Raw genomic sequence first — 27111 nt, forward strand, 5'->3', positions numbered from 1 at the left:
CGTCATTCAAGTGCAATCACTCCTATAAGGAGTTGACTGAAGATTTCGATCATGTTGATTTGTAAGTAGATCGTGTTCTGTTAATCCTTTTTTCTATTTATATATTTTTTGCAGAAACCCAAAATATGGGTCAAAATCGTCGCTCGAGGACAATAACTCCTTTAAGCAGTGGATGAACGCTTCCAACTATTTTGAATATTGTGTTGATCCTATCCTGCCGATAATTTTTGCTGTTTACAGTTTCTCTCTATTTATAAGTTTATGCAAAAACGCAACTATAGGTAAATTAAGGAGACAGTAACTGTAGACTACCGATTGTCAAATCTCGAGAATCGAGAAGGAAAAGACATATCAAAGTAACAAACAGAAACTGAGAGAATCGCATGAACTCAAAAAGAATCGAGAGTGGGTGAGTAAACAGGGTAAGCGTCTCCTGCTATGTATACATTACCCACAATGCAAATTCACACTCAGTTAAAGGAGTCGTCTTGAAATTTTGGCCATTTGACTTTTTTTATATTTATAATACAGTTTCCGCAATAACACATATAAGGAGTCGCCTGACGAATTCAGCCATGTTGACTTTTTGTTGATCTTGTCCTGTTGATCATTTTTGTCAGTTACAGTTTCTCTTTATTTTTTAAAACGTTTTCAAAATAACTATAGAAATTGTGCGAACAAAATTTAAAAAGGTCTGTCAAAGATAATAACTCTCATAAATAGTCGTCTGATAGTTTTGGTCAAAATAGACCGAGGTATATTTTGTCATTCTGAACATTTCTTCCCCTGTCAACTTTTCTCACAGTTTACAAGATAAAACACAAAACTTGCGTTTTACCCATGTTTTATTTTTAGCCTTGTCGGCTCTGTTGGTTGGCAGGCAGTGTCAACGGACACATTTTAAAACTAGATACCCCAAGTTAGCTGACTAGTTTCAGAGGACAATGTTTTGTAAACGATAACGGACGACGACGAACGACAAACGTCGGATACCAAGTGATGTGAAAATCTCACTTGGCCTTTGTTCCAGCTCAGCTAATAAAACGGCATTCAATTAAAAGAAAAAAGTAAAGTGACCGGAATTTATACAGAATGTAGTGATAGCGTACAACATCAACTGTTTGACCTATTAAGCACTTGGGGTTAATTGCAATTACTTTTTTTTTACTTTCATGTTACTTTTATTCGATAATTCGAAGGTTTCTATTGAAGTTTTCTAATGTTTCTATGCAAAATTTGTCATCCTTATTTTTCATTGTATTTGAAACAACCCATTTCCAACTTTTTTGTATAGATGAAATAACAAGCATAATTTAACTGAAATCTGATTTCATTTTATACTCTTTATCAAACAATCCATTTTCATTCACGTTGTTGTACATATGAGTTGAAAATTGATTTATCAATGTTTGCCACTTACGACACAAGCGCTTGACATTCACATATTGTTTATTTTAGTAAGTGCAATACTTGTACATTAAAGAAATAACACATTTTAAAGTATGATAGCATTTTTATCATTATACATACAATAAACGATCTGATCTACTTGAGTTTATACAATTCAATATTTTCTATTATAATGAATTTAACAAGATCTTTGGCTGTAATCTAGTGCATAAAAGGTCAATCTTTTTTATGGTACATTACACTGCAATCCATTTAAATATATGTATTGATACTTATGATTAGTATCATAAGACAGTGAAAGATAATTATGAAACAAACCAGAAAATGACACCAGCTTATCGTTTCCAATGTTTTTACATTATCAAATTAAGAACATTTATAAAAAGCATGACATTAACAACTTATCTTTGCAGTTTGTTCTTATGTTGTGCTGTTACAATATTATAAGGGATAACTGTTGAGCGCTCACAAACATGTTTATCCCCTCACTTTTTACATGTGCCTGTCCCAAGTCTAACTGTTGAGCGCTCACAAACATGTTTATCCCCTCACTTTCTACATGTGCCTGTCCCGAGTCTTACTGTTGAGCGCTCACAAACATGTTTATCCCCTCACTTTCTACATGTGCCTGTCCCAAGTCTAACTGTTGAGCGCTCACAAACATGTTTATCCCCTCACTTTCTACATGTGCCTGTCCCAAGTCTAACTGTTGAGCGCTCACAAACATGTTTATCCCCTCACTTTCTACATGTGCCTGTCCCGAGTCTTACTGTTGAGCGCTCACAAACATGTTTATCCCCTCAATTTCTACATGTGCCTGTCCCAAGTCTAACTGTTGAGCGCTCACAAACTTGTTTATCCCCTCACTTTCTACATGTGCCTGTCCCGAGTCTTACTGTTGAGCGCTCACAAACATGTTTATCCCCTCACTTTCTACATGTGCCTGTCCCAAGTCTAACTGTTGAGCGCTCACAAACATGTTTATCCCCTCACTTTCTACATGTGCCTGTCCCGAGTCTTACTGTTGAGCGCTCACAAACATGTTTATCCCCTCAATTTCTACATGTGCCTGTCCCAAGTCTAACTGTTGAGCGCTCACAAACATGTTTATCCCCTCACTTTTTACATGTGCCTGTCCCGAGTCTAACTGTTGAGCGCTCACAAACATGTTTATCCCCTCACTTTCTACATGTGCCTGTCCCGAGTCTAACTGTTGAGCGCTCACAAACATGTTTATCCCCTCACTTTCTACATGTGCCTGTCCCGAGTCTAACTGTTGAGCGCTGACAAACATGTCTATCCCCTCACTTTCTACATGTGCCTGTCCCGAGTCTAACTGTTGAGCGCTGACAAACATGTCTATCCCCTCACTTTCTACATGTGCCTGTCCCGAGTCTAACTGTTGAGCGCTCACAAACATGTTTATCCCCTCACTTTTTACATGTGCCTGTCCCAAGTCTAACTGTTGAGCGCTCACAAACATGTTTATCCCCTCACTTTCTACATGTGCCTGTCCCGAGTCTAACTGTTGAGCGCTCACAAACATGTTTATCCCCTCACTTTCTACATGTGCCTGTCCCGAGTCTAACTGTTGAGCGCTCACAAACATGTTTATCCCCTCACTTTCTACATGTGCCTGTCCCGAGTCTAACTGTTGAGCGCTCACAAACATGTTTATCCCCTCACTTTCTACATGTGCCTGTCCCGAGTCTAACTGTTGAGCGCTCACAAACATGTTTATCCCCTCACTTTCTACATGTGCCTGTCCCGAGTCTAACTGTTGAGCGCTGACAAACATGTTTATCCCCTCACTTTCTACATGTGCCTGTCCTAAGTCAGATCCCTGTAAATCAGTAGTTGTTCTTGGTTGCTGTCTATTATATCTGGGTTTTTTTATTTTGTTTTGTCACATATCAATACGTTAGGTTTGTTTTTCGCTTGAATTGTTTCCCATTTCGTCTTGTCGAGACATATATAGCTGACTATACGGTATGGGTTTGCTCAATGTTGAAGGTCGTACGATGACCTATTATTCCTTTAATCTACATCATTTGAACTCTTTAAGGTAGTTGTCTCATTGCCAATTATACCACAACTACGTTTTTTTAAAATCTCATAGAATCCTGTTTCTGACCTAATATTTATAAGTGTCTCTTCCAAAATTAACAAACGGCATGCTACTTGGTAATTGACACAGCACTCGCAGTACAAAGCAAGCAAGCGCACAGAATGGCATTCACCAAAGAATACATGAACGACTAAACATAAAGCATAAGTTATAATCTCACTGTAACCTCTAAAAAGCAGTCAAATATTTAAGGAATCCCGTTCAATTATATATTTAGCCGTGATTCCCTAAAACCTGACCACGTGTATCTATTTGAGTATATAAATATGGTCCCATTGACGTCTCCCATTCGACAGTAAAACACGTCCAGTGTATATAAGAGCTTGGTGTTGCTAAAGTCTCGTGCTCTATGCCCCTTATAGACCTTTGCAACTACTCTTTTAGGGGTCTGTTAGTTTTCCTGCTTGTCAAAATTTTCCGCCGTTCATCCTGATCGAGTCAATATGTACAGCCTATCTACTAGATTTATTGTGAATTTTTTGGTGGTCTTCAATATGCATGGAATATTTGCCATTGGATTTTGAGCAAACAACCATACAACCAATTATAAAAATACTGCCTTAGGAACAGGACATTATTACAGTAAAATTATTTAAATGCCATGGCGTTGTCAGTTTCTCTTCGGCTTTAGAGTTTCAGTGGCAAATCGGTATCTTTCGCTTCTCCTTTAAACACAAAATATAAATAAGAAGATGTGGTATGAGTGCCAATGTGAAAACTCTCCATCCAAGTCACAATGTATAAAAAGTTAACAATCATAGGTCAAAGTACGGCCTTCAACACGAAGCCTTGGCTCACACCGAACAGCAAGCTATAAATGGCTCTAAAATGACTAGTGTAAAACAATTCAAACACGAAAACCAACGGTCTAATCTAAATAAAAAACGAGAAACGAGAAACACTTATGAACCACACCAACAAACGACAACCACTGAACAACAGGCTCTTGACTTAGGACAGGTGCATGAAAATGCAGCGGGTAAAAAAAAACATTTACAGAAAAAATATACATGGTTCTCTATACACAGGCTAACATATAATACGACAAAATAATTTAAACTTGTATAGTATATGTAGCTACTCATGGCACAATTCCATACCATCAAGTTCTACATCTGCATGTCTTGAAGGCTAAAAACGGGAAATACACAATTATTTTTAAAGCATTCACCCCAATGACCTTAATCAGATCAAAGGTCTGATAAAAAAAACTCATAAATAATCTGTAACTACTGTTAATAGTTATCCCAAAGTATAAGATGATAAACAGCAAAACAATCGAAGAGAAACCGTCGTTTTAAGTAATATTACTCCAAGTATCGTAATCATGCCAGCTTCACTTCAGGTCGTTATTGTGTGTTTAAGTTTACGACCTATGTTATAGATGGGAAAAGTGGGGAGGTTCATGAGGATGTAAAGTTCGTTTAACCTCACCATATCTTGTGCCTGAGCCAAGTCAGGCTATCTGGAACGTTACCATGTGTTGTTAGTTGTGGTTTATCTTTGTTTGCCGCTCTGTTTTTGCCTAAGAGGTGGTACGTTATTCTATCCAATATTTTAGGTAATTCCTGCCAACCTTTTTAAGGATTATTCCAAACAGAAATAGGTCGTAAGGGTCGGATGCTGGTGGTTGATGAAGTCTGTTGTATTGTGTGGTATTTTCAGCGATTGCTGTTATCATTTTTTATATACTAGGGTATAAAACCTATGTCAACTGGAAACTGATTTGAAAGGATTTTTTTTAAACAGTTTACTTGTTTGTCCTTATTTTTTGTTTACAATATCATAATTTAAAGTTAACTAACTATATTAGGCACAATTAGTGAGGACGCTTAGCAAGGTATAACATAATCAATTAGAACACTTTTACCAAAACAAACCTGTTTCGATGTACGCAAGCTTTAAACATTTTTATTTCGTAACCATCGATGTGTGATCGATTCATTTACAAAGTAAAACTATTGTCAGATAAACACACATTATGGCGAGTATTTAGCTTTGTATAGGCAGGGACCACATTTGTCCTACCTAAGTTGTTTCCCGTTGAAAAAAAATAGTCCCGTATACATATATTCATGGCAGGAAAATAACATGGTTTCTTCAAGTAACAATTTACTTTGAATTTCTCCACATTTCTTATATCTTGAAACGCATAATTTAAATATTCATCTATGATTCATTACACATAAGTTAACGTAAGTGTTCTAACATTTGATTCATTGTAAATTAGTTAATACTCAAGTATCAACAGTTATCTGAAGTTTAAACATTTTATGCATATACACTGATTAATCTAAAATTCATAAATCCAAAAGGAACTAATGAAAAATTGGTCAAAATGTCTCATTTGCCATTCAGTTTTGGTCTCGGGATTGTATAGTTAAAATCAAAGGTTTGTTTGTCTTTCAAAATTTGAATTCTTCTGTAACTCCTGTGTTTTGATACTGCTAGCACGGAAGAAATGACTACGAGTGCAAAAACCATGGTTGCCAGGACAACTATAACAATAATAATGTTTTGTGGCATGACACACTTTGTGTTTTCTTTATCTTCAGCCATTGTGTTCTTGTTCAGGTTTCCTGAAATATTCGCACCACAGTATTAATATTTGAAATGATTTAAATATGTGACAGGTTCTCATGAAACAAACAGTAATTGAACGTAGCGTTTGAAACACACCGAGGGTCAGAAAAGATACGTTTTTAAATGGTCTAATAAAGGCACAAAAATTGGAAAAATTCATCAAACATATCAAAGCAAATATTTCTTATATGCATATATATATATTTAAACCAAGCTTTTTCATATCTACTTATTAAAAGGTTAACAAATCACTGTTATATACGGAAGCCTATTTAGGAAAATTGTGATAACGAATTTAATTCGTAATAACGAATTACAAAATCTGTTATAACGATTTCCATCAATTCGTTATCACAAATTTCGAATTCAAATTATATTTTTGGAAGGTCCTAAATGGGCTTCCGTAGTTATATAATGCATCGAAGAAGTTTTATTCATAAATCTACTTAGTAGTGAAGATAGTCAAACATATAATGGTCGAAAATACAGTATAATAATTGACAATGTAAAATCACAATTTATATAGAAAGAGATAACGTCTTCATAATATTTACGTCATTATTACGAAGGTGTATAGATATTTCGGATAACAATGTTTAAACGGACTGATGTAAAATGGCGTCTAATTCTAATTTGATTATTTTCTGCAATCCTGAAACGAACAGTCCCAGAAACGTAAAATATAACACTTTTTCAATTCTGGCATCGTCCGTAAAATATTCAGGTTGCGTTACCCTGTCGACACATCCGGTTTCGCTTTTCTGTTTTGTGTTACCTATATTTATCTTCTTAATCGATTTATAAAGTTTGAACATGGGTAAACTACTGTTGTCTTGATGTATGGTACATGATTTCGATCGTATCGCGTTCGTTCGGCGTCCTTACAGTATTCGGACACAGTTTTGTTTGCATCATCATTCGGGCACCGTCAGTATTGGTAACTTTTATGTAATAAGGACTATATTACAAATCGAACATCGTGGAGGTAGATAAATTGTATATCGCCCTCTTGGAGTGTACAATAGCAGTACACAATTGGTCTAGTTTTTTGCTAAAATCTGCATATTTTCGGACAGAATGGCAAGTTATGAGTAAGACTGTTTATTTAGATAAAGAAAAATAAGTGATTTATATCTAAGAATGTTTTTACAAACACCAAATATTTTTTTAGTTCAATTCAATTTTTCAACTTAGCCATATAAGGGGAGATAGCTCTTAAAGTAAATTGTTTTCAATGGAATGTTAATGAAATCTTTATTTTTTACTTGTAGCAAGAATTTCGATAACATACTTTTGTCGTTTTATTTTCTAAAAGTATATTAATAGAAAACTTATCTTCTCATATTTTGTTTCAAAAGTCTATCCGTTTGATTTTCTTTCCATTCACAAAAAAGTGTTTCTCCTGACTAATATATGCAAAATTGGGCAAGTTTGCACAACTCGTACCTTGGAAAATAGCACGATGACCCATACTTTTTATATTTAAAAAAAAAAAGCATGGTAAAATCTACATTTTATAAGTATAAGGAAATTCTATCTGAGGAATATTTAGTGATGATCCACCTTAAGTAAAATATTTCTATAATTGTGAATATTATACAAATTAAGTTTTAACAAAGGATGAAAGGAAAATTCTAAGAGAACAAGAATATAATATAAACAATTGGACACGTGGCAGGTGCACTCGATTCCAGTCTGAATTGACTGGGATTGTCAGTTTTCCTACCGAAGGTCGCTGGTTCTCTCCGGGAACTCCGGCTTCCTTCACCAACAAAAACTGACCGCCACGAAATAGCACAATAGTGCTGAAAGTGGCATTAAACACCAATCAATCAACTAACCAATCATTTAGCAGACTGTATGACATTCCTAATATATTTTATTTCAATCAGCGAATTTTATTAGAATTGGTTCATATAAGCATTTTAATTATATGACGAATAGTGAAAAACAATCAAAGACTAAACAACTTATAAAAACAAATATCTAAACTAAATAACCTCGTCCACTACATTGTGTACGTGTTTTTTGTTGTTGTTGTTTTTTTTTAACTTGAAACAACAAATTAATTAGATGTGGCCATGTCGGAGAAAATATACCCTTTCTAAAGCTTGAAAAACAAAAACTTAAAAGACAACTAGCATTTACTTCTTCCACATGTTTAGCGTTATGTCGGGAGCAGCGAATCTGTCCTGGTTGATTGATGGTTGTTTGCTAATAGTGCAGTGGAAAATATTGCAATGCTTATTCAAGACGAAACAAAGTAAAATTATACTAATAGGTAGGTGAAAAGAAAATCAACTGGGGTGAAGGGCAGGTAAATTGGGTTGTCACTATACAGAGGACAGAAGTTTTATATGGCAGTAAGTTTCCGTAGCAGACCCCTCGATTGTTGATATTATAATATATGAGTTATTGAGGTCTGATTATGATAGTATTGTTTCAACAGGAAAGTGATAAAAGTCTCCATGTCTTTATTTTATCATTTTATTATATATTATTATATTTATGTTTTTTTTCAAAATGATTTTTTTTAAATATGGAATGCTTCAATATAACAGCAATTTAAACTAAATTAAAATATCATTTATTTATTTTTTATATATTAAAGTACAAATGTTTTGATTTCTTGATCAGTCGCTAAAATGCATAGAAAATAGACAGTACTTGTAACTTTTGATAGATGTTTACATCAAAATAACAATTAATAAAATCTAAGTTTTTATACCTAAATGTAAATGTGTTACATGTCTATTTCCTATTTTGTAAATTTGAAATTTCAAAATATATCTATAACATCTATATTAAAAAAAAACTATAACAAAAGTTTTCCGACAAACAATACAATTTGTACTATTACTGTAATGATATGGTCATGTGAAAAAAACGCTTTGAATGTTTATGAAAGAATAACATTCAATCCTACTTTGGTACTCTATAAATGTATGCCTTGTTCAAAATTATTCTGCTGAGAATAGTATAAGAAGACTACTGCACTTTGTCAAGTTGTTTACGAATCTTAGGCAGTAAATTATTTTTTTCCCAAACAAGCGTAACATTTTTATAAAGCACAACGAAGAAATGATAGTTAGTTTGATTTTTGTTTTTCTATTCTGTGTATGTCCCTCTGTTAGATAGCTAGTCAAGTACATATACATTTTTTCGTCTCTGACTTTCAACATTTTTGTTTTTAAGTGTTCCCGATGAAGGTGAATTTAGAAAACCGTTTTGGATGTACAAAATTTACAAATTGTTATTTTCATTGCTCTGCTACAGTAAACCAAAAAATGTGTTTATCCAAAAAGGGAAAAAAATAAGGGGGGATCTCAATTTGACGAAAGGCGTTTCTTTTTTCCTCTTTTATGTCATCGACTCTTAATAGTACCTGTTTATCAAATGTAATGGTGGGTGAGATATGAAATCATACGTCCAAAGTAAATCTCAATAAAATATATTTGTTTTCTCAGTATATTATACAAATGTAGTTTTAAAGAAAATATTACAGAACTAAAAAAAGTGGGTAAACATTATATAAATAACACATAGCTGAGAGGGTGATAGAGCAGATTGTTACCCCGAGAAAACATTGACAACTGAGGCGGAGCCAAGGTTGACTATGTCTTTTCGAGGGGTAACAATCTGCTCTATCACCCTCTCAGCTATGTGTTATTTATATATATAGGGTTATAACTTCTACTCAGAGTCATTTGACGAATTTTGCTTATCTCCTTGTTAATTAAGTTTACTCCTTTAAACAGTTTCTCTAGATGTATAAGTGTTTTCAAAGATGATAGCAAAAAACACAATATTTGGAGTAAAAAAATCGCTCTTTATGGGCCCATTGTTCTATATACAGACAATTATCAAATTCCTTTATTTTATTTATTTGAACATCATATCTTGCTGAACATTTTTTCTGTTTACAGTTTCTCCTTATCAACTATAATTAAGAAGAAAATAGGTAAAAATATCATTTAAGGGCAATTACTCTTATAAGGATTGACAATTTCGGTGATTTGACTCATCGGGCAGATCATTTTTCGCTTTTTACAGTTTACCCATTATAATTTAGAAATAACTGCCAAAATCGTAGGAAAGGGTATTTTTTTAATTTAAGGCAAAACTCCTATAAGGAATCGATTGACAATTTGGTGGTTGTGACTTATTTGTAGATTTTGAAGAATAATAGCGAAAAGTGCAAAATATACTAAGGCAAAAAATTGTAATTCTATGGCAATAACTAATTTAAAGTTTCGATAGTTTTGTTTAACTTATTTTATAATAGATCTTAATTTTCTGATTATTTTAATTTACTGTTTACTCTCTATCCAATTTCACTGTCGATGTATAGTTTCCCTACATCTATTATAGCTTCAACATAATTGCCGAAAACACAAGAAGCGGGTAAACTAGTAATGTAATGGCAATCACTTCTAAAAGGTGTTGATTTACTATTTATGTCATGTAGACTTATTGTAGATCTTATGTTGCTGATCACATTTGCTGTTTACAATTTTCGCCTGCATATTACTTTTCCAGAAAATGTCCCTAAATCGCAAAATAATGAAAAACCTTGTACTTCAAGGACAGTAGTACCTCCTTAAAGGAGTCGATTGACAATTTCATAGTTTTGGTCTAACTTAAGTACTGAGGTAGCGGACTATTTTTACTATCGGATCTTTCTATCTATCTATTATACGGGGGTAGTTTCCAAAATAAAATGTATTAGCCAAAAACGCAAAATTAGGTTAAAATCGACATCTAAGGGCAATAAATCAATCAGGAGTCATCTGATAATTTCAGTATCATGTTCTATTTTTAGCCATGACAGCATTGTTGATTGATAAGGTTACAAGGAAGTAATTATTTACATAGGCGACAATGGTAGCCTTTTTTGGTCCTGCGTTTTCCCTATCAAAGATCCATTGAAAAAAAATGTCGAAATCTGAATTATCAACACCTTTGGGTGTAATTGAAACTGCAAAACACATATGGTGCCGCAGCTTTTTTGATAGAAAAATGGCATTTTTTAAGGGTACTTAACGGTTCCGGAATTTCCGAAATACATAGTATAAACGAAGAACACCCCTTGCTAAATTTGGCACAGAAAATGTTTCTCGTCACAGAGAGTTTTCTCTAAATTTCTCGCTATTTCTACACCAATGGCCAACATTCATTTCTCACTATTTCAATTTTGATTTCTAATTACTAGGGCAGCAGAAAATAAATTTACTTCTACCTATTATCTTGGATGTGAAATCTAGGTGGCGCCAATCATCTTTATTTACTTCCTTTTAACCATAAGCAGTATCATTCAGTCATAATTTGTTGAAATGTGAAAAAGTTTACGAACAAGAACGACAACAACGGATTACAACGACCGACCGCATATCGGTAGCAAGCTCATAGCTAACAAAGTAAAACAATAATTGTTGGGAAAAAAAATTTAAAACGAGGATCATTTATATACGAATAATTGTTCTATAATTATACTGAACTAATTGTATTAAGTATACTTTACCTATTTTGGTATTTTCTCGTCCAATTTTAGGAAAAATGAGTACTTCGTCTAATGAGGGCTCTTTAATAGTTAGTACTGCTGATACAAATTGTCTGTCCCCATAATTTGAATCTCTTTTTCTTCGGATGGATGGTTGGGTGATATTGATTGAAGTCTCGTTCCCAGTATCTGTACTATCCTGCAGTTCGGGGACTAACGCTGGAGTAGACGTTATGTGGACAACTGTGGGAGTAGATGTAGTAACTGTTGTTGGTGCTCTAACTGGCGATGAACAGTCACGCTGCAAAAGAATATATAACTTGACAAACTAAAATATAGACTTTTGTAGGTTATTGATAAATAAATCTATACAAGTATCGCATGGTACTAAAGTCATATGATACCTCAAATTTAACGAAAACGTTGAATATGTTTTATATACTTAGGAAACTAAGTTGTACTACAAAAATAACGTGTACACAGACTTTCTTACAAAAGGAAATCCTTTATTTCAAAATCTTCAGAGTTGTACTCTTATTGAATTATTGTCTTCCCGTAGTCTGATTCGCCTAGAGTTTTTCCGTATTCAGTGACCTTAACCATGATACCTTTCGTTAGAAATTCGGCAATAGCACAGCGCAAATGCAAGGGTAAAACGTGATGCACGAAACGGTAAACAAACGTGGAAAGAAGATAGCATATACCGATTCTTATATAACAATTGAAATACACCAAATTATTTATCAAATGTTATCAGAAAGTTAATTAACAAATTGGAACGCATGGAAAACATAAAAAAAATATATATTTCGCCCTGTAATCACATATTTTTCACTTGTCCAATAATTCTGTGTTGATTGTTTATCAATAGGTAACGATCAGTGAACTTCGGAACCAAAACCCGAAAGTAAATTTGCAGGGTAAATTTTCGATCAACAATCATAGTATGAACTATATTTTTTGTTCATTATACTGTTTTGATTTGTAATAAATGCAGTACAACATGACAGAGGACTTAGTTTAATTTATATGAAAATAAGGAGATGTGGTACGATTGCCAATGAGACAACTAGCATGCATTGGTACAACAATTTTTTCAACACTATATTTACCAGAATTTCGGTTCATATGACTTTAAAGTCTTTTTTATATATCATTTATATATTTTTTTTTATCTTTTATTTTTTAACAGAGTATTCTGGGCCACTTGCAATTTACGGAAGTTATACAAAAGTATTCCATAAAAATGAATACTTACAGGTCTACAAAAGCTTGCTTCTCCTTTTTTACATATTTTAACAGCACAGTTAAAGCCAACATTTGTTGTTCCTTTGAATTTGAACGCGTACATGAAGAGTTCTGAAGCTGGTAGTACTTCTGTTGAACCAGGTTTTAAGTACTTAGCTGCAAGTGGACCTTCTGTATTCACCATAATGTTCTTTCCGTCATCAGTGGGGCATCTACATTACATTATTATATAAGAATAAGAAGAAATGGTATGATTTCGAATGGAAAAAATATCGACCGCCGACAAATGACGTAGATGTTAGCAATTATAGGTCATCGTACGGCCTTCAACAATGAACAAAATCCATAACGTAAAATAAGCTGTAAAAAGCCCCGACAAAATATAAAGTAAACCAACGACCTGATGTATGTACAAAAAAATAAACGAAAAACAAATATGGTAGATGGTAACCAAATACAAGCACTGAATTACAGCTCTTGGCTTGGGACAGGCACATACATAATGTGTTGTATGTAGGAACTTTGAAACGGAAATTGAAAATATTTTAGTAAAGGATTTGTTCTTTCTTACAAAATTGTGCTCTCTCATGAACGAAAAGTAGATAAAAAACCGGTTTTTAGTGGGGTTCGAGTTGCTCAGTCTTTAGTTTTCTATGTTGTGTTTTGTGTACTGATGTTTTTCTTTTGGTCTTTTTTTTTAGCCCTGGCGTTGTCAGTTTATTTTCGACTTTTGAGTTTGAATGTTCCTTTGGTATCTTTCACATTTTTTTATTGGACACTTCAGAATGTTTTTGCATGTTGCCTCTAAATGAGTTTGATGATGAAAATAGAACATAGAGAAACAGCCAACATTAAAAAGATTGATTGATCAATGTTGCTTTTCGTCCAGTGGCAAATATTGCATGCATGCTCGAGAATAAATTAACAATATATGCAATAGGTAGGTCCTGTAATAAGGGTTGTCTTGAGTGAAGGGTGATAGAAAAAAAAAGCCCACACATTGATAAATCCAATTCGTGACGTTGCGAGAAGGAATTCTTGCACAAATAAATGCTTTTGTGAATATATACTGAATTTGATATGAATTATAAATCTTTCACAACATTTATCTATTGGAACTATAAGTTATAATGAATAATATTATGAAATGTATTGGTAAGTGAATAACTATTCAAATGCTCTTATGATATGTACATACCCATCCTTAACAAATTCAAACTGTAACGGCTTCCCTGCCAACGTGTTATTGGCTATACAGTTGTCAATTCTCAGAGTTTCATACACTGAAAAAAAGCAATTATATATCATTTTTATTGGAATATTTCAAAATTCCGTTCCAAAACCAACGGTAAGGTCTTAATGTGTTTAAGGCGATAAATAGGGTCAGCATTTCAAATAATGTTGTTCTATTTTTATATGGAATGGATAATTATATAGATCTAAAATAGCAAATTGGATAAAAACAAAAGAAACAGTAAGCACATAAAAATCCGCAACCAAAAATTGAGTTAATTCTAAAGTATGTAAGCATATGCAGTGGTTTTGTACTAAACAATCTTGTTATTACAATTTACATCTGTAGTTTCTTTTACTCATTAATTAAACCATTCATACTGTATTAAAACTACATACCATCCGTATCTGAAAGGTAGAATAATAACTTAAAGATGTCTCCCACAAACAGAGGCTTATCTAATGGCTGGCCATCTTTATTTTGGACTGCAAACTTCACAGGTAAATAGGTTCCAGAAAGGGTGTTTTTCTTTAAGTTTGTTCTTGAAAAAAAATCTAAATAATTATCTTGTTGTTGTATACATTTGTATATTAACTAATAGTGTAAATGATATTAATGTAGGTAAAGTAAAACAGTTTCTTTGTTTTACCTACGTGTATTGCTGGTTGTGATAAATACAATGTAAAGAAACTATTATGCTTACATAAACTATATAACCTAGTATTAAAAGATAGTTCAAAATATATAAGCATTAGATTTTACATTGCAATACTATTTTCACTACGATTGGTTTGTACCTTTTCACCTTAACTTAACCTTTACCACTGACAAACACTCGTGCAAACAAAAAGATGACAAAACACTGAGAAATGTTTGATCGACTGACAACAAACCAAAACACATGATACGAACCTGAAGAATGAGACAACTAACGGTAACCCAGAACAGTTTTTAATCACTTTGGATAACCTGGCATAGTGAAAACAAATTCACAGAAATGTAGATGCAACTATAATTGAAGATAAATATTTTTTATTTTAATCATACGACTTTGATAGAGACATGATAAATGTATGTTAGTTTTAAGAGGTTTTTATTATTTCGAGAAAGAAAACCTATTATTTTATTGAGTTTTTTCTTTTGATGATGATGATGGTAATCAAGAAGTGATCTTTCTCTACCGGTACACGATTTCACAATAGAACACAATTAATAACAGAGGTCAAGTTAAAGTGACGATGTTTTGTTCAAGTAAAAACATCATAGATATATCTCAAACTAACCTTTCATTTAAACCAACATCATCGAGTTCAGCAAACATAGTAAAATTGGAACCTTTGTGGATACAACTATATATGATGATACTATCGGTACTTGATATAAACAGTGGGTTATAACTGACCACGACATCCACAAATCGGCTTACATCTCCCTCCTGTCGATAAAAAACACAATTCATTGTTATAAAGAATGGTTCCAGGGATTTGTAATTCTACAGGCATTCCAACTATACATTTTCAAAAGTTCAAAAGGAATAGCAACACATGTGTTAATAAATAACTATCAGTCTGCAGCAAAACTATCGAATGCATATTATTTTCTTCCTTTTTCGTGATTTTAAATGCTTCTTTTTGTAATTTTATTTGGGTGTTAAAACGTCGACCGGTCGGAAGCACATTGTGTACAAAGCGCAGAATGTGTTCTCAATACTTGTTTACGACCTCGTAACTATACAAAACGTAGCATTTAGCTCTTAAAGTTTCATTGGTATGCTATAAACATGAAATTACGAGTCAAATCAAGTTTTTCGTTTGTTTTCTTATGTATGTTGCATCTTATGGGGAAACAAAATAAAATTTTGGAATGTCTCGCAATTATTTTCTGGCAGTCAAAATGACGGATTCTTATGAGTAATTATCTAAACTTATCACCACAACGAAAGTCACCAGTTACGTTTATGACTAAAAGTTGGAGAAGTACAATTCCAACATTTAAACCAAATGGACCCAGAAAATCATATTTATCATAAATCAATTTTTTAGCAACATATAGCTTGGACGTTTGACGACGGGATACCTCTAAAAGTCTATTTTTGTATGATGTTGGGATGGCTGTTTCATTGACGTTTGACGACGGCACATGCATGGATACCTCTAAACGTCTATTTTTGTGTGATGTTGGGATGGCTGTTACATTGACGTTTGACGACGGTACATGCATGGATACCTCTAAACGTCTATTTTTGTGTGATGTTGGGATGGCTGATTCATCGACGTTTCATCAAATCCAATAAAGGACAAGGTTAACCTTAGGCCAAGTATATGGCCTTGAATTATAACTTTATCATAAAATTTCAAAATGGCCGTATTTTGGTTCTTAAATGGATCAATTTCAAAAGCCTTACTACTAGGTTAAACAAATATCTTCATTAGAGTACATTCTAGGCTTCAAAGTCAGCAAATTTTGGGCATATTGTCAAAAAAACAATGATTTTCTGCAATTTTGAACCTTAAAGCTTGAGGATACCCTTGGCCGCAACATAGGATCTAAAATGTTCTATAGCCAAATGTTGCCAATGACGATATTGAATCACTAGACACAAACACTTTCTGGATCAGGGGTGGCGGCCATAGTAAATTATGTTTTAAAAAAACTGTTCAGAATTATTTAAAATATGACCAAAACAGATGTTATAACACAAATAATGCATACTTGAGTGATCATTTCTTCGTTATTTTTAAAGTGATGTGCCAATGTATTGATAGTTTTATCCCAACTATTTCTATATGAAATTTTTAGTATTTGATCAAAATCTTAGGCCCAATTCTAACCCTTCGTTAACTTAATCCTTTAAAAGATTGTGTTCATGTTCGAGAAGTTAGTGCATGTATAACGTCAATGCACATTTTATATCTTTCATGTGTTGTTTGTCTGTCTTGACAGTGTTCTTGGGTTTTCTATGCTACGGTGTTTCATCTTTTGAAGTTTACTTATATTCTAAACATATGTAGGGTATGTAATTCATTTCAATAAAACTGCAGTTTAATGCTTTTTTTAACTGTCTGAATATAAAATAGTAGTATACGTAAACATTCAAAATAACTACAGATGTGATAATTTGGAGGGGAAAACACAAATCTTACCATTGGTACATCTTTTGTTTGGTTGATAGACTGTGTACACAAATTATCAGTGGAATTAAACGGAATTGACAAAGAGTACTTGTTTAATCCGGAAACACCTGATTCCATCTGATTGAATTTACAGTTGTCTGCATCCTCACTAAGGTAAATCTCTCCACTAAACGTGTCTGGGACGACAAACGCCATTTTCATTTCAGAACCTAAACATTCTTGAGAAACTGCAAGCACGTAAATGAGTTAAATGTTTGGAATAGAAAAAGAACTTGCACTACAAAGGTCAATGTAATATTATATTGAATTCATATGGGAAACAAAACAAACATTTGTAGAAAAGCCCGACAAAGACAATGCCCTGCATATATACTGGGCCACCCTCTAAACATCATTTGAATCAAACACAAACTCAGTAAGAACATTTTGAAAATTTCAACGCAAATGTTTTAATTTTTTTTTGACACAAAACTATTTCGCCGATTTTGAAATAGGTAGAAACTAAACCCCATGTTGTTGCTACAGTAAACCCCGAAATATAAGTAGAAAAAATCGTAGTAATCAATATTTGGGATATAAATTAAAATATATTCTTATACAAAATGCAAACAGAAACAATCTTTTTACTGACAAAAAATCAAACATAGTTTATGTTTAACTACTTTATAAATCACTCATGGGAAGAACATTTTTATTTAGCTTATTCATATATAACATATTATGTAGGGACTGAATTCTGTAAAACCAACCTAGTAACTGAAAGCGCCTCTTTTAAGTTTTAACTGATCGATCGATATCTCACATGTTTGAATATCACGCCAGACTGGTAAGGCAAAGGGGGACAACTCTAATAACATTAGATCCGCATTTGGAAAGAAGACGGAATTGGTTTTATTATCAGTTATTAATCAATCACGGAATACAAAATTCTGAAATTAAAATAAACAGCTGCGCCGTGAGCGCATGATACGCCCGTCGTCTTGTGTGTGAATTTTTATGCAATAAGCATAAATAGTTTCTGACATACGGCGTAACATGCGAAAACCCCCCTTTTTTTTTTACAAAAAACTCAATATCTCTAAAATAAAATTTTGAATCAAAACCAAAAAGTATACAGATCTTTAGATTAATATAACTAAGAAGTGTGTAAAATTTTAAGCAATAATCATAAATCGTTTTTGACATACGGCGTGACATGTGAAAACGCCCCTTTTAAAAAAAAAATCAATATCTCAAAAATAAAATTTTGAATCAAAACCAAAAAGTATACAGATCTTTAGATTAATATAACTAAGAAGTGTGTAAAATTTTAAGCAATAATCATAACTCGTTTTAGAGATACGGCGCGACATGTGAAAAACCCCTCCCCCTTTTTTTACAAAATACTCAATAACTCAAAAATAAAATTTTGAATCATCACCAAAAAGTATACAGATCTTAAGGTTAATATAACTAAGAAGTGTGTAAAGTTTTAAGCAATAATCATAAACTGTTTTTGAGATACGGCGCGACATGTGAAAAACCCCTCCCCCTTTTTTAACAAAATACTCAATATCTCTAAAATAAAATTTTGAATCATCACCAAAAAGTATACAGATCTTAAGATTAATATAACTAAGAAGTGTGTAAAGTTTTAAGCAATAATCATAAATTGTTTTTGAGATACGGCGCGACATGTGAAAAAAAACACACACCTGTTTTAGTTACTAAGTCCCGTAACTCAAAAAGTTTAAATCTTATTTTCACCAAAAAGTATACAGATCGTTTGACCATCATAAGAAACAACTATGTTAAGTTTCATGAAATTTGGATAAGTCATTCTCAAGTTACGGTGCGACATGTTTACGCCGGACAGACAGACGGACGGACAGACAGACGGACAGACAGACAGACGGACGGACGCCGGACATTTGTATAACATAATACGTCCCGTCAAAAATTTGACGGGCGTATAAAAATGCAGACAACACAACATCCATACAAAATGTGATATGTCTTAGCATAGGCCAAGTATCTCTAATGAATTTGTGGTGTCACGGAATTCTACTATTGGGATAATTTGGTATTCAAAAGTGCATAAACAGTGCAATTTTAAATACACGCAAAGAAGGTTGTTGCCTATAAGAGAAAATTAAACAAATGCGATAAAAACCTTACCTAAAGTTTTAACTCTTTTAGTTAAACCACGCATTTTCCTAAAAAAAATTGGCAAATTCGTTCCTTTAGTTTGATAGAAATAATTGGGTTTTTCGATTTTTTTTTTTTATTGTTATTCAATTTACCTGTTTTATACTGACATCTTTCTCCATAATAATCAGGTGAACAGAAACATTTGTCCTGCTCGTAACAGGTAGCCCCGTTTTCACATGGATTTTTTTCACATTCCATTTTGTCTGTAAAATATAATGATATTCAAAAGTGAAATCCAAAACGTTCATTGAGGTCACATTAACGACTCAATTAAAACTTTTGAAAATTGCGTAATTCAAATATCATTCAAATGACTGTTGCTATTCAAAACATGAATACTTTTGCTCAAAACTTCGCCTTACGCGTCTTCAGACTTCGTAGCAACGCCAAAACACATTTGGTCCGGGGACACAGATAAGGACATAACGTGTATAACTTGCGATTTTTTCATACACCTTCGAAAATAGGGAGATGAAATTACATGTAAAAAAAAAATGAGTCGTTTTTTCCCAACCGTGGGAGTACCATTGGCGAGAGACTCCTTTGATATGAATAATAACTGGGTTGTTCTTTTCACGGTATTTTGGTCCAGTTTGAACAGGACAAAAACTAGGATGTCTGAAGCTGTCAAACTAAATTATAGACACCCTTAACATAAAATTGTCCATATTTTGAGTTAATGTTGATAGAATTTTCTACAATTTTGATATAATTTTTCCCAAAAGTAGTATACTATTTAATTTGCGTTTATTGTCTATAAGAAATGCACTACGAAATAACTCCGGCCATTTTATGACGTTAATTTTAGATGTTTGTACAAAGCGGCAAAACTCTGTAATTACTTTCGAAAAAAAATCTAACGAAAATTGTAATAATGAATGGAACAGTTCGTTAATTGGAATTTAGTCATAAGATTAAAGCAAATTATCATCCCTTGTGCTGTGTGAAACCAGTAGAACGTGTCCCCGTGCTTGTGGTGTATGCAATATATCTGAAGTTATGGGTTGTTTTCTTGGGAGAGAGCTGACCCCTCCCCACCCCATCCCCTCTATTTTTGACTTTCGTATTTTTCTATGTTATTCAGTTTATTGTCCTTTGATCAATGAATAGTTGTCTAATTGGCAATTATATGTCACTTCCTTATTTTTATATTGATTGAAGAGTTTGCATCTCCATGCTCGTGGTGTACGCCCATGTATTTTACAGTTATTGGTTGTTTTCTCGTGAGAGGCTGTGCCAACTCTTTTTCACTATCATATCTGTTCATTTTTTTCTCAAATCATTGGACTCTGGTTAGTTGTCTCATTGGCAATCATCCCACATCTCCTTATTTTATATTGATTACAGGTTTGTCGCTCGTGATACACATGCAGATGCAGTAGAATGCGCTACCATGCTGGGTTTTTGTACTCTTATAATGTACGGTTATGGGTTGTGTGCTGGTGATAGAGATATCCTCCTGAAATGTTCAATATGAAATTTGTTCTATATTATTCAATTGGTCTGTAGAATGATCTACTTATTTTTATAGAAATGTCACTATTCTGACAGAACGTGGTTGCGTATGTATACATCCAGCACAGCCAAACGGAAGCTCTACTTTAGTATGTGTTGTATTGCCGGATGGAAAAAGGATGACCATACAACCGGTTTCACTTTTTGTGCTTATGATTAAATCAGGTATACGTTAACTTATTCATTAATGATTAGTTTCTTTTTTTGGTTGATGAAATCAACTTTAAATACGATTTTAAAATATATTTAGCACCTAACAAAACTATATTCCTTGAAAAATAGCCGAACACGGTTCTTAAAACAATATAAAGGCGACATACTTTTTAGTAATATTTGCCAAAACCAAGAACATGTTCATACAGGTAATAATAGATCGACATTAATGCATCCAATCTTTTATGGTAATATTCTTTTCAAAGCACAAAAATGTAGGCATTCACCTCAAAAGCTAACCAAACATTTAAACAGACTTATTCAGAAGGGATATAGTTACAATACTGTTGTCAGGTCACTAAAGATGGCATATTTTGGTATTAACATTGATTCACTCATAGGGTCTTTGCATCGGAAATACACACATTTATTCTAAAACCAGTTGTTGGCATGATACGGGTTATGTTCTTCTCATATATTTTATGATGGTATGATACTAAACCCGTTACGGGAGGGATTGTGCTTGTTTTTCATATGATGAAGAAATAATCTTTCAATCAGTTTAATTGAGGTCTGGAGCTGGCATGTCAGTAACTGCTAGTAGTCCTTTGTTAATTTATGTATCATTGTCATTTTGCTTAGTTTCTTTTGTTACCTTTTCTGACATCGGACTCCGACTTCTTTTTAACTGAGTTTTACTGTGCGTATTGGTGTGTGTGTGTTTTTCTACATTGGCTAGAGATATAGGGGGAGGGTTGAGATCTCACAAAACATGTTTAACCTCGCCGCATTTTTGCGCCTGTCCCAAGTCAGGAGCCTCTGGCCTTTGTTAGTCTTGTATGATTTTTAATTTTAGATCAATTATATGTTTTGGAGTTTAGTATGACGTCCATTTTCACTGAACTAGTACACATTTTTGTTTAGGGGCCAGCTGAAGCCCGCCTCCGGGTGCGGGATTTTCTCGCTGTGTTGAAGACCCATTGGTGACCTTTGGCTGTTTTCTGCTCTTTGGTCGGGTTGTTGTCCCTTTGACACATTCCCCATTTCCATTCTCAATTTTATGCATAGCAACATATATATCTATGTACAGGTACCGCTTATACATTAATACTTCTAAACATTAAGAAACAATTCTTCAATAATAAACAAAAAAGATACCAGCATCTAATGAACAGTCGTATCCAGTGTGAGTTGCGGGACAAGAACATGATCCATCCTCAGCATTACAAATTCCTCCACTTTTACAATAAAATCCCTTCCTTCTACAGTGAAAGTCGGTTCTGCCAACTGAAAGTTTTAAATAAATGGTTATTTTTGGGACAAAAAACTAAAGAACTGTCCGGAGTAAAACTGATTATCCACCCACATGCAGTTTATTACAACTTGTTATCAAATTTCATGAGGGCCTGAATTGACGCATGTGTTGGTCATTGACAAAAATGGGTCATGCAATTGGAGTCTACAAAATGTCAGCACTATTCTATGTCCCAGCTAATAAGTGACCGTGGCATATAGTATTGCATTGTACCCTTATCCGTCCTAAATTTATTCCAAAATGAAAGAGTTGTCCGGTTACAGTGGTGCGTGTCAGATCGAGTTTGCGTTTGGTTTAGGATGGACTGCTGTTCACGGATAAGAGCCCTTTTTCTTTTAAACAAAAATTCATGAAAAGTGTTCTTTTCGCTATTTTTGTAAATGTCGAGCTAAGTTTTAGTTCATTATTGTAAAATAAGAAGTTCGATTTTTTTTTAACATGACTAATATATTTTATTGCACACTATTGCTGTTAACAATTCACTAAGTGAACAGCACTGCACAAAGTATCCCTGATATATTAGTTATCAGATATATCCATGCAAGGAGAATATCAAATAAGATTAAGCTGATAAATTACATTAATTACAATATCAATGATTTCATGTTTACGGTAATAGTAAATTTCTTTCCGAGAATGCTTTTTTCATGAGTTAGATAATTTCCACATGGTCTATTTTTCATGAGTAAGATCATTTTTACATGACCTACTTTTCATTATTTGTTATCCGTCATTTTATATTGGGAAAAAAAGCAAACGTTTCACGTTTAATTCCTTTTTTGAATGTTCGCGAAACGTTTTTTTTATCATACCTTTCAAGAATGCATTTATCAATTATACGTAGATGAATTCGGTAATTTCACTCCAGGAGAGGACCTATTTCTCTTATCTTCTTTTATTTGAGTATTGAATTCATTTTCGTCATCTTCATCGTGAAAATAAGTTGTGCTTTTAGTCTCTACTTCTAATTGAGCGTGTCAAATTACTTTGAGAAACGTGCTTACATCATGGATTTCGGAAGAAAGATGGTACATGTAAACGACCGTGTCATGCTCAACGTGTATCGCGTCACCGCGATAACCTTTAAAGTCAATTCTATTTTCGACCACAGCCTCTTCGATAATCCTTTCCAACAACTCAGCCAATCTGGAAAAGTTTGTCGTTATTTTTGTTTTTGTTTTTTTTTATTGTGTAGAAACTTCGTTTATTCCTTTGCGATTTAACCTCCGACTTTCTGATTTATATCTTTGGATTCCACAGAAACTCCTCTATGCTTTAGGTGAATTGAATTTTGACTCAGTCCTAACATTCTCATTGTCCAGCTTTTTTTGGTAAGAAAATAAATGTGGGGTATAATCAAAAGCGACAGCAGCCCAACGACACAAATAACAAAATGACAAGTAAAGTTCAACATATAATCTACAACATTAGACATGATACTGTATAATTTAGCAAGCTATTAATCGGCCCATATCGAACAAGTTGTGAATAAACAAATCAAAGACTATCAAAGATCTGTCAACAACATAAAATTCTCCTAATAATAAAAGAATATCATTTAAATATGACACATTACAACCTACTGATAGAGTTTCCTTACAGAAGACAAACACATTGGAATGGGGGCACGGATACATTTGTTGTCATTGTTAAAATATCAACCTTTACCTTTTTGAATTTGATCAGCGGGCAAACAAAAAAGTGCATAAAAGAACATACAATAAAAGATCAGTTCAAAATAAGCCATTAACTCTATATAATAAAATTATGATTGATAACAAATCATGCACAAGCATCATCAAAACAATAAACCATACGGTATCAAAATAGGTTTGCAGTTATTAAAAGCCAGCTGATAGAGCTGAACCTGCTGGTATGAAATCATGTCGTCCTACATTCTGTTATCGATGGCTGTATTTCACAGTATAAACACTGAACGCCATAATGTGCGTAACGACATGAGATTTACTATAAATACCAAGTTTATAGCTCTAGACTATAAAGTTCTTTTGCAGTTTGAATTTTAAAAAACATTGGATTTTATAACCCTATGGGATTTGGCATATTGTCTGTTAATCATGTCTCCAAAAAAAGTAAGCGTGTTTTAAAAGACTTGTTTAAACAGTCCGCTACTTATTAGAAAGCAGAAGGCAACTGTTGGTCAATCTCTTCTAGATCGCATTGTTTCCATAAACATATATTCCATCCAACGGTATAATCAATGGGTTATCACCCCACGTGTCTTTTTTCTTTCCACTTCCTTTTCGTATTCCTCAATGATTTCATTCAAACGACAGTGTTTTATTTCTACTCGTTTTAGACAGTGTGCGTTTATTTATTTTTTTTCAAATTGGCCCTCGCTTTCACTTTGATACTTTCAACAATGCCTTTTGCGGTTATACCATCTCTCTGAATAAATGCCATATTTTTTATTAGACTAAGTACTCTCTGGAAACACTGTTCAGCTGCATTCCAGTTCTTGATTTTTGACAATAACTCATTACTTTTATTTATCAATGTATAGAAATAATGCATTCTTGTATTTTTTAACATTTTACAGCTTGATAGTAAAATTTATTTTTGAGTGTTGTTAGTATGTTTATATGCAGGTCAGCACTTAATAGAGACACCTCGACTTGCGACATAATTTATTATCTAAACTTTCTCACATACATACATATAATGTATTTGATATGCTTAGTTATTTATAGATGATATTTTTTTCTTGTTAACGGGAGATAATCATCCAATTTGAAGCATGTTTCACCGCCCATTACAAATGCATTATACGTCCAATACTTACGTTTACTTGACAGTTACGCATAAATTATGTTGTGTCAAGAAGCCTCTAATAGCCAATTTTACGTTATGGCGCAGAAAACAAAGCGGTGCTGTTGATTTTTATTATTATTTTCAATTTCATTTATATTCTTATCATAATTATTATTCGAACCAAAGTTCAACAAATTTCGCCCTTAATTTAAAGGCTTTTATTAAGTATAAAGCGGTTCTTTTATATGATGTAAATACTCATATAAAACAGTTAAGGAAATAATGTAAGAACAAAAATTACATAATATGACGAAAATTAATTCAAACAACTTCATTTCAAATTAATAACATGTTATATTTCAAAAGATATATAACGTATTCTACTAAATTACAAAAAAAAACAAGAGAAATTACTTTACTGAAGGTTTGATTAATAATTGTCAATTAAAATTAATGATGACACTTAAAATTATTACTCATGAATCGTTTGTTATCAACTGATTTCGTTCCACTTGAAAAAATTGTAATAATATAAGCACTCTTTTTAGATACTTACGTTGAACGAAGAGGAAAATTATTATGAAGTTCAACCAGGTTTGCAGTAAAGTTCGAGCAATCATCTTATGTCTACAATAATTGATAATAGGTGTATAAGGTTTAGTTTAAGAAGAAACTATTTTAATGTTTCAGATAAAAAAAAAAAGCAACAATGTGAAAATATTCAAACAACGCAATTTAGGTAAATAGTGGCGTGTAACACCCTTGGTCAGAAACAGCAAGTCTTACAAAACTTGCATACATAAAAAAAGTGATAAAACTAATAATACACTCTTGATATTCATTAAAGTTAAATTCATTTTTGGGTCCGCTATCATTGGTTACTACACAAATGTATCATGTACTTAATTATGATAAAGATAAAGAGGTCTTAGTGCATAGAGAAGTAAAGTCACATTATAGAACGCATTTTGGTTAAATGCAACAATATACATTATCTATAAAATTATTCGAATATAAATGGGCGTTAAACAAGGTTGTTCGATTGCTCTAATTGTTTTATAAAAATCATGTTCTAACATTTTTATGAATACCCTGTTTGAATTACTTCAATTTGTTTGTTAATAAAGATAGCTAAAACTGTTAAAATGAAATAATGAATCAACAGGAACAAATTAAATAACTCAATCAAAAAGATCAGTAGACTTACCTTAACGTTCATACAATCTATGATAATAATTACCTCAAGTTTTAATCCCTTGTCAAAATCTTATAGAAAGTAGATGAATCACTGATTATATTAATTGAGAGACCGTTTGATTGTTAATGTTTTTAGGTTGTCCCAAGTTTTTATAAGTGAACGTGATACTAACTTGTTGTGTACATTACTTTACATGAAATAGGTTATTATCGCCAACACCCTTAGTATTGTATATGATTAAAAATTTATTTCCAAAAACAATTACATAAAAAAACAATATTTGGTAGCTTTTTTATCCACTAAGCAAGGAAATCTATTATTGTTTATGTTAAATCTTCTCCCACTTCTACGACGTACATTTAAAATGTATCTACAAGATGAATTATAAGCTACACATTTAGACCACGTCAGAAATTGAAAATAAAGAGGGAAAAAACAGATTGAGACAACTCAAACTTTCTTTCCTCGATGTAAAGAATTTAAAATGATATAATGTGATGATTTTTATGCGCGTAATACATGTTACTGGAACAACCTTCAACAGGTACTCTCGATACTAAAAGTTTGGAAATCCAGAAATATAGAATGTTGGAGAGCACTTTGTCAACATCAAAATTAACCTAAATAGAAAAACCGTTTATGGTCAGTTTAGCTTGAAGGAGTTTCACTTTTAGCTTTGGTAGCATTCATTCATTCACTTCCCGACAGGGATATCATGGGCGTGATTAGTT

The 27111-nt window shown here is 33.0% G+C and overlaps 1 protein-coding gene across 1 annotated transcript; it reads right to left on the reverse strand.

Moving 5' to 3' along the window:
• Nucleotides 1-12792: 12792 nt before the first annotated feature.
• LOC127727784 (EGF-like domain-containing protein 2) lies at nt 12793-26507 on the reverse strand. Its single transcript, XM_052234901.1, has 9 exons — nt 26423-26507; nt 25739-25809; nt 22254-22382; nt 19520-19630; nt 17247-17464; nt 15387-15538; nt 14502-14644; nt 14068-14152; nt 12793-13081 (listed from the first exon to the last, which is right to left on the reverse strand). Exons 2-9 carry the CDS (start codon nt 25800-25802, stop codon nt 12793-12795), a joined length of 1191 nt encoding a protein of 396 aa, XP_052090861.1. The 5' UTR covers nt 25803-25809; nt 26423-26507.
• Nucleotides 26508-27111: the final 604 nt, after the last annotated feature.

This window comes from Mytilus californianus, unplaced genomic scaffold, assembly GCF_021869535.1.
Source record: "Mytilus californianus isolate M0D057914Y unplaced genomic scaffold, xbMytCali1.0.p SCAF_2, whole genome shotgun sequence".
NCBI classification, from domain to species: domain Eukaryota; kingdom Metazoa; phylum Mollusca; class Bivalvia; order Mytilida; family Mytilidae; genus Mytilus; species Mytilus californianus.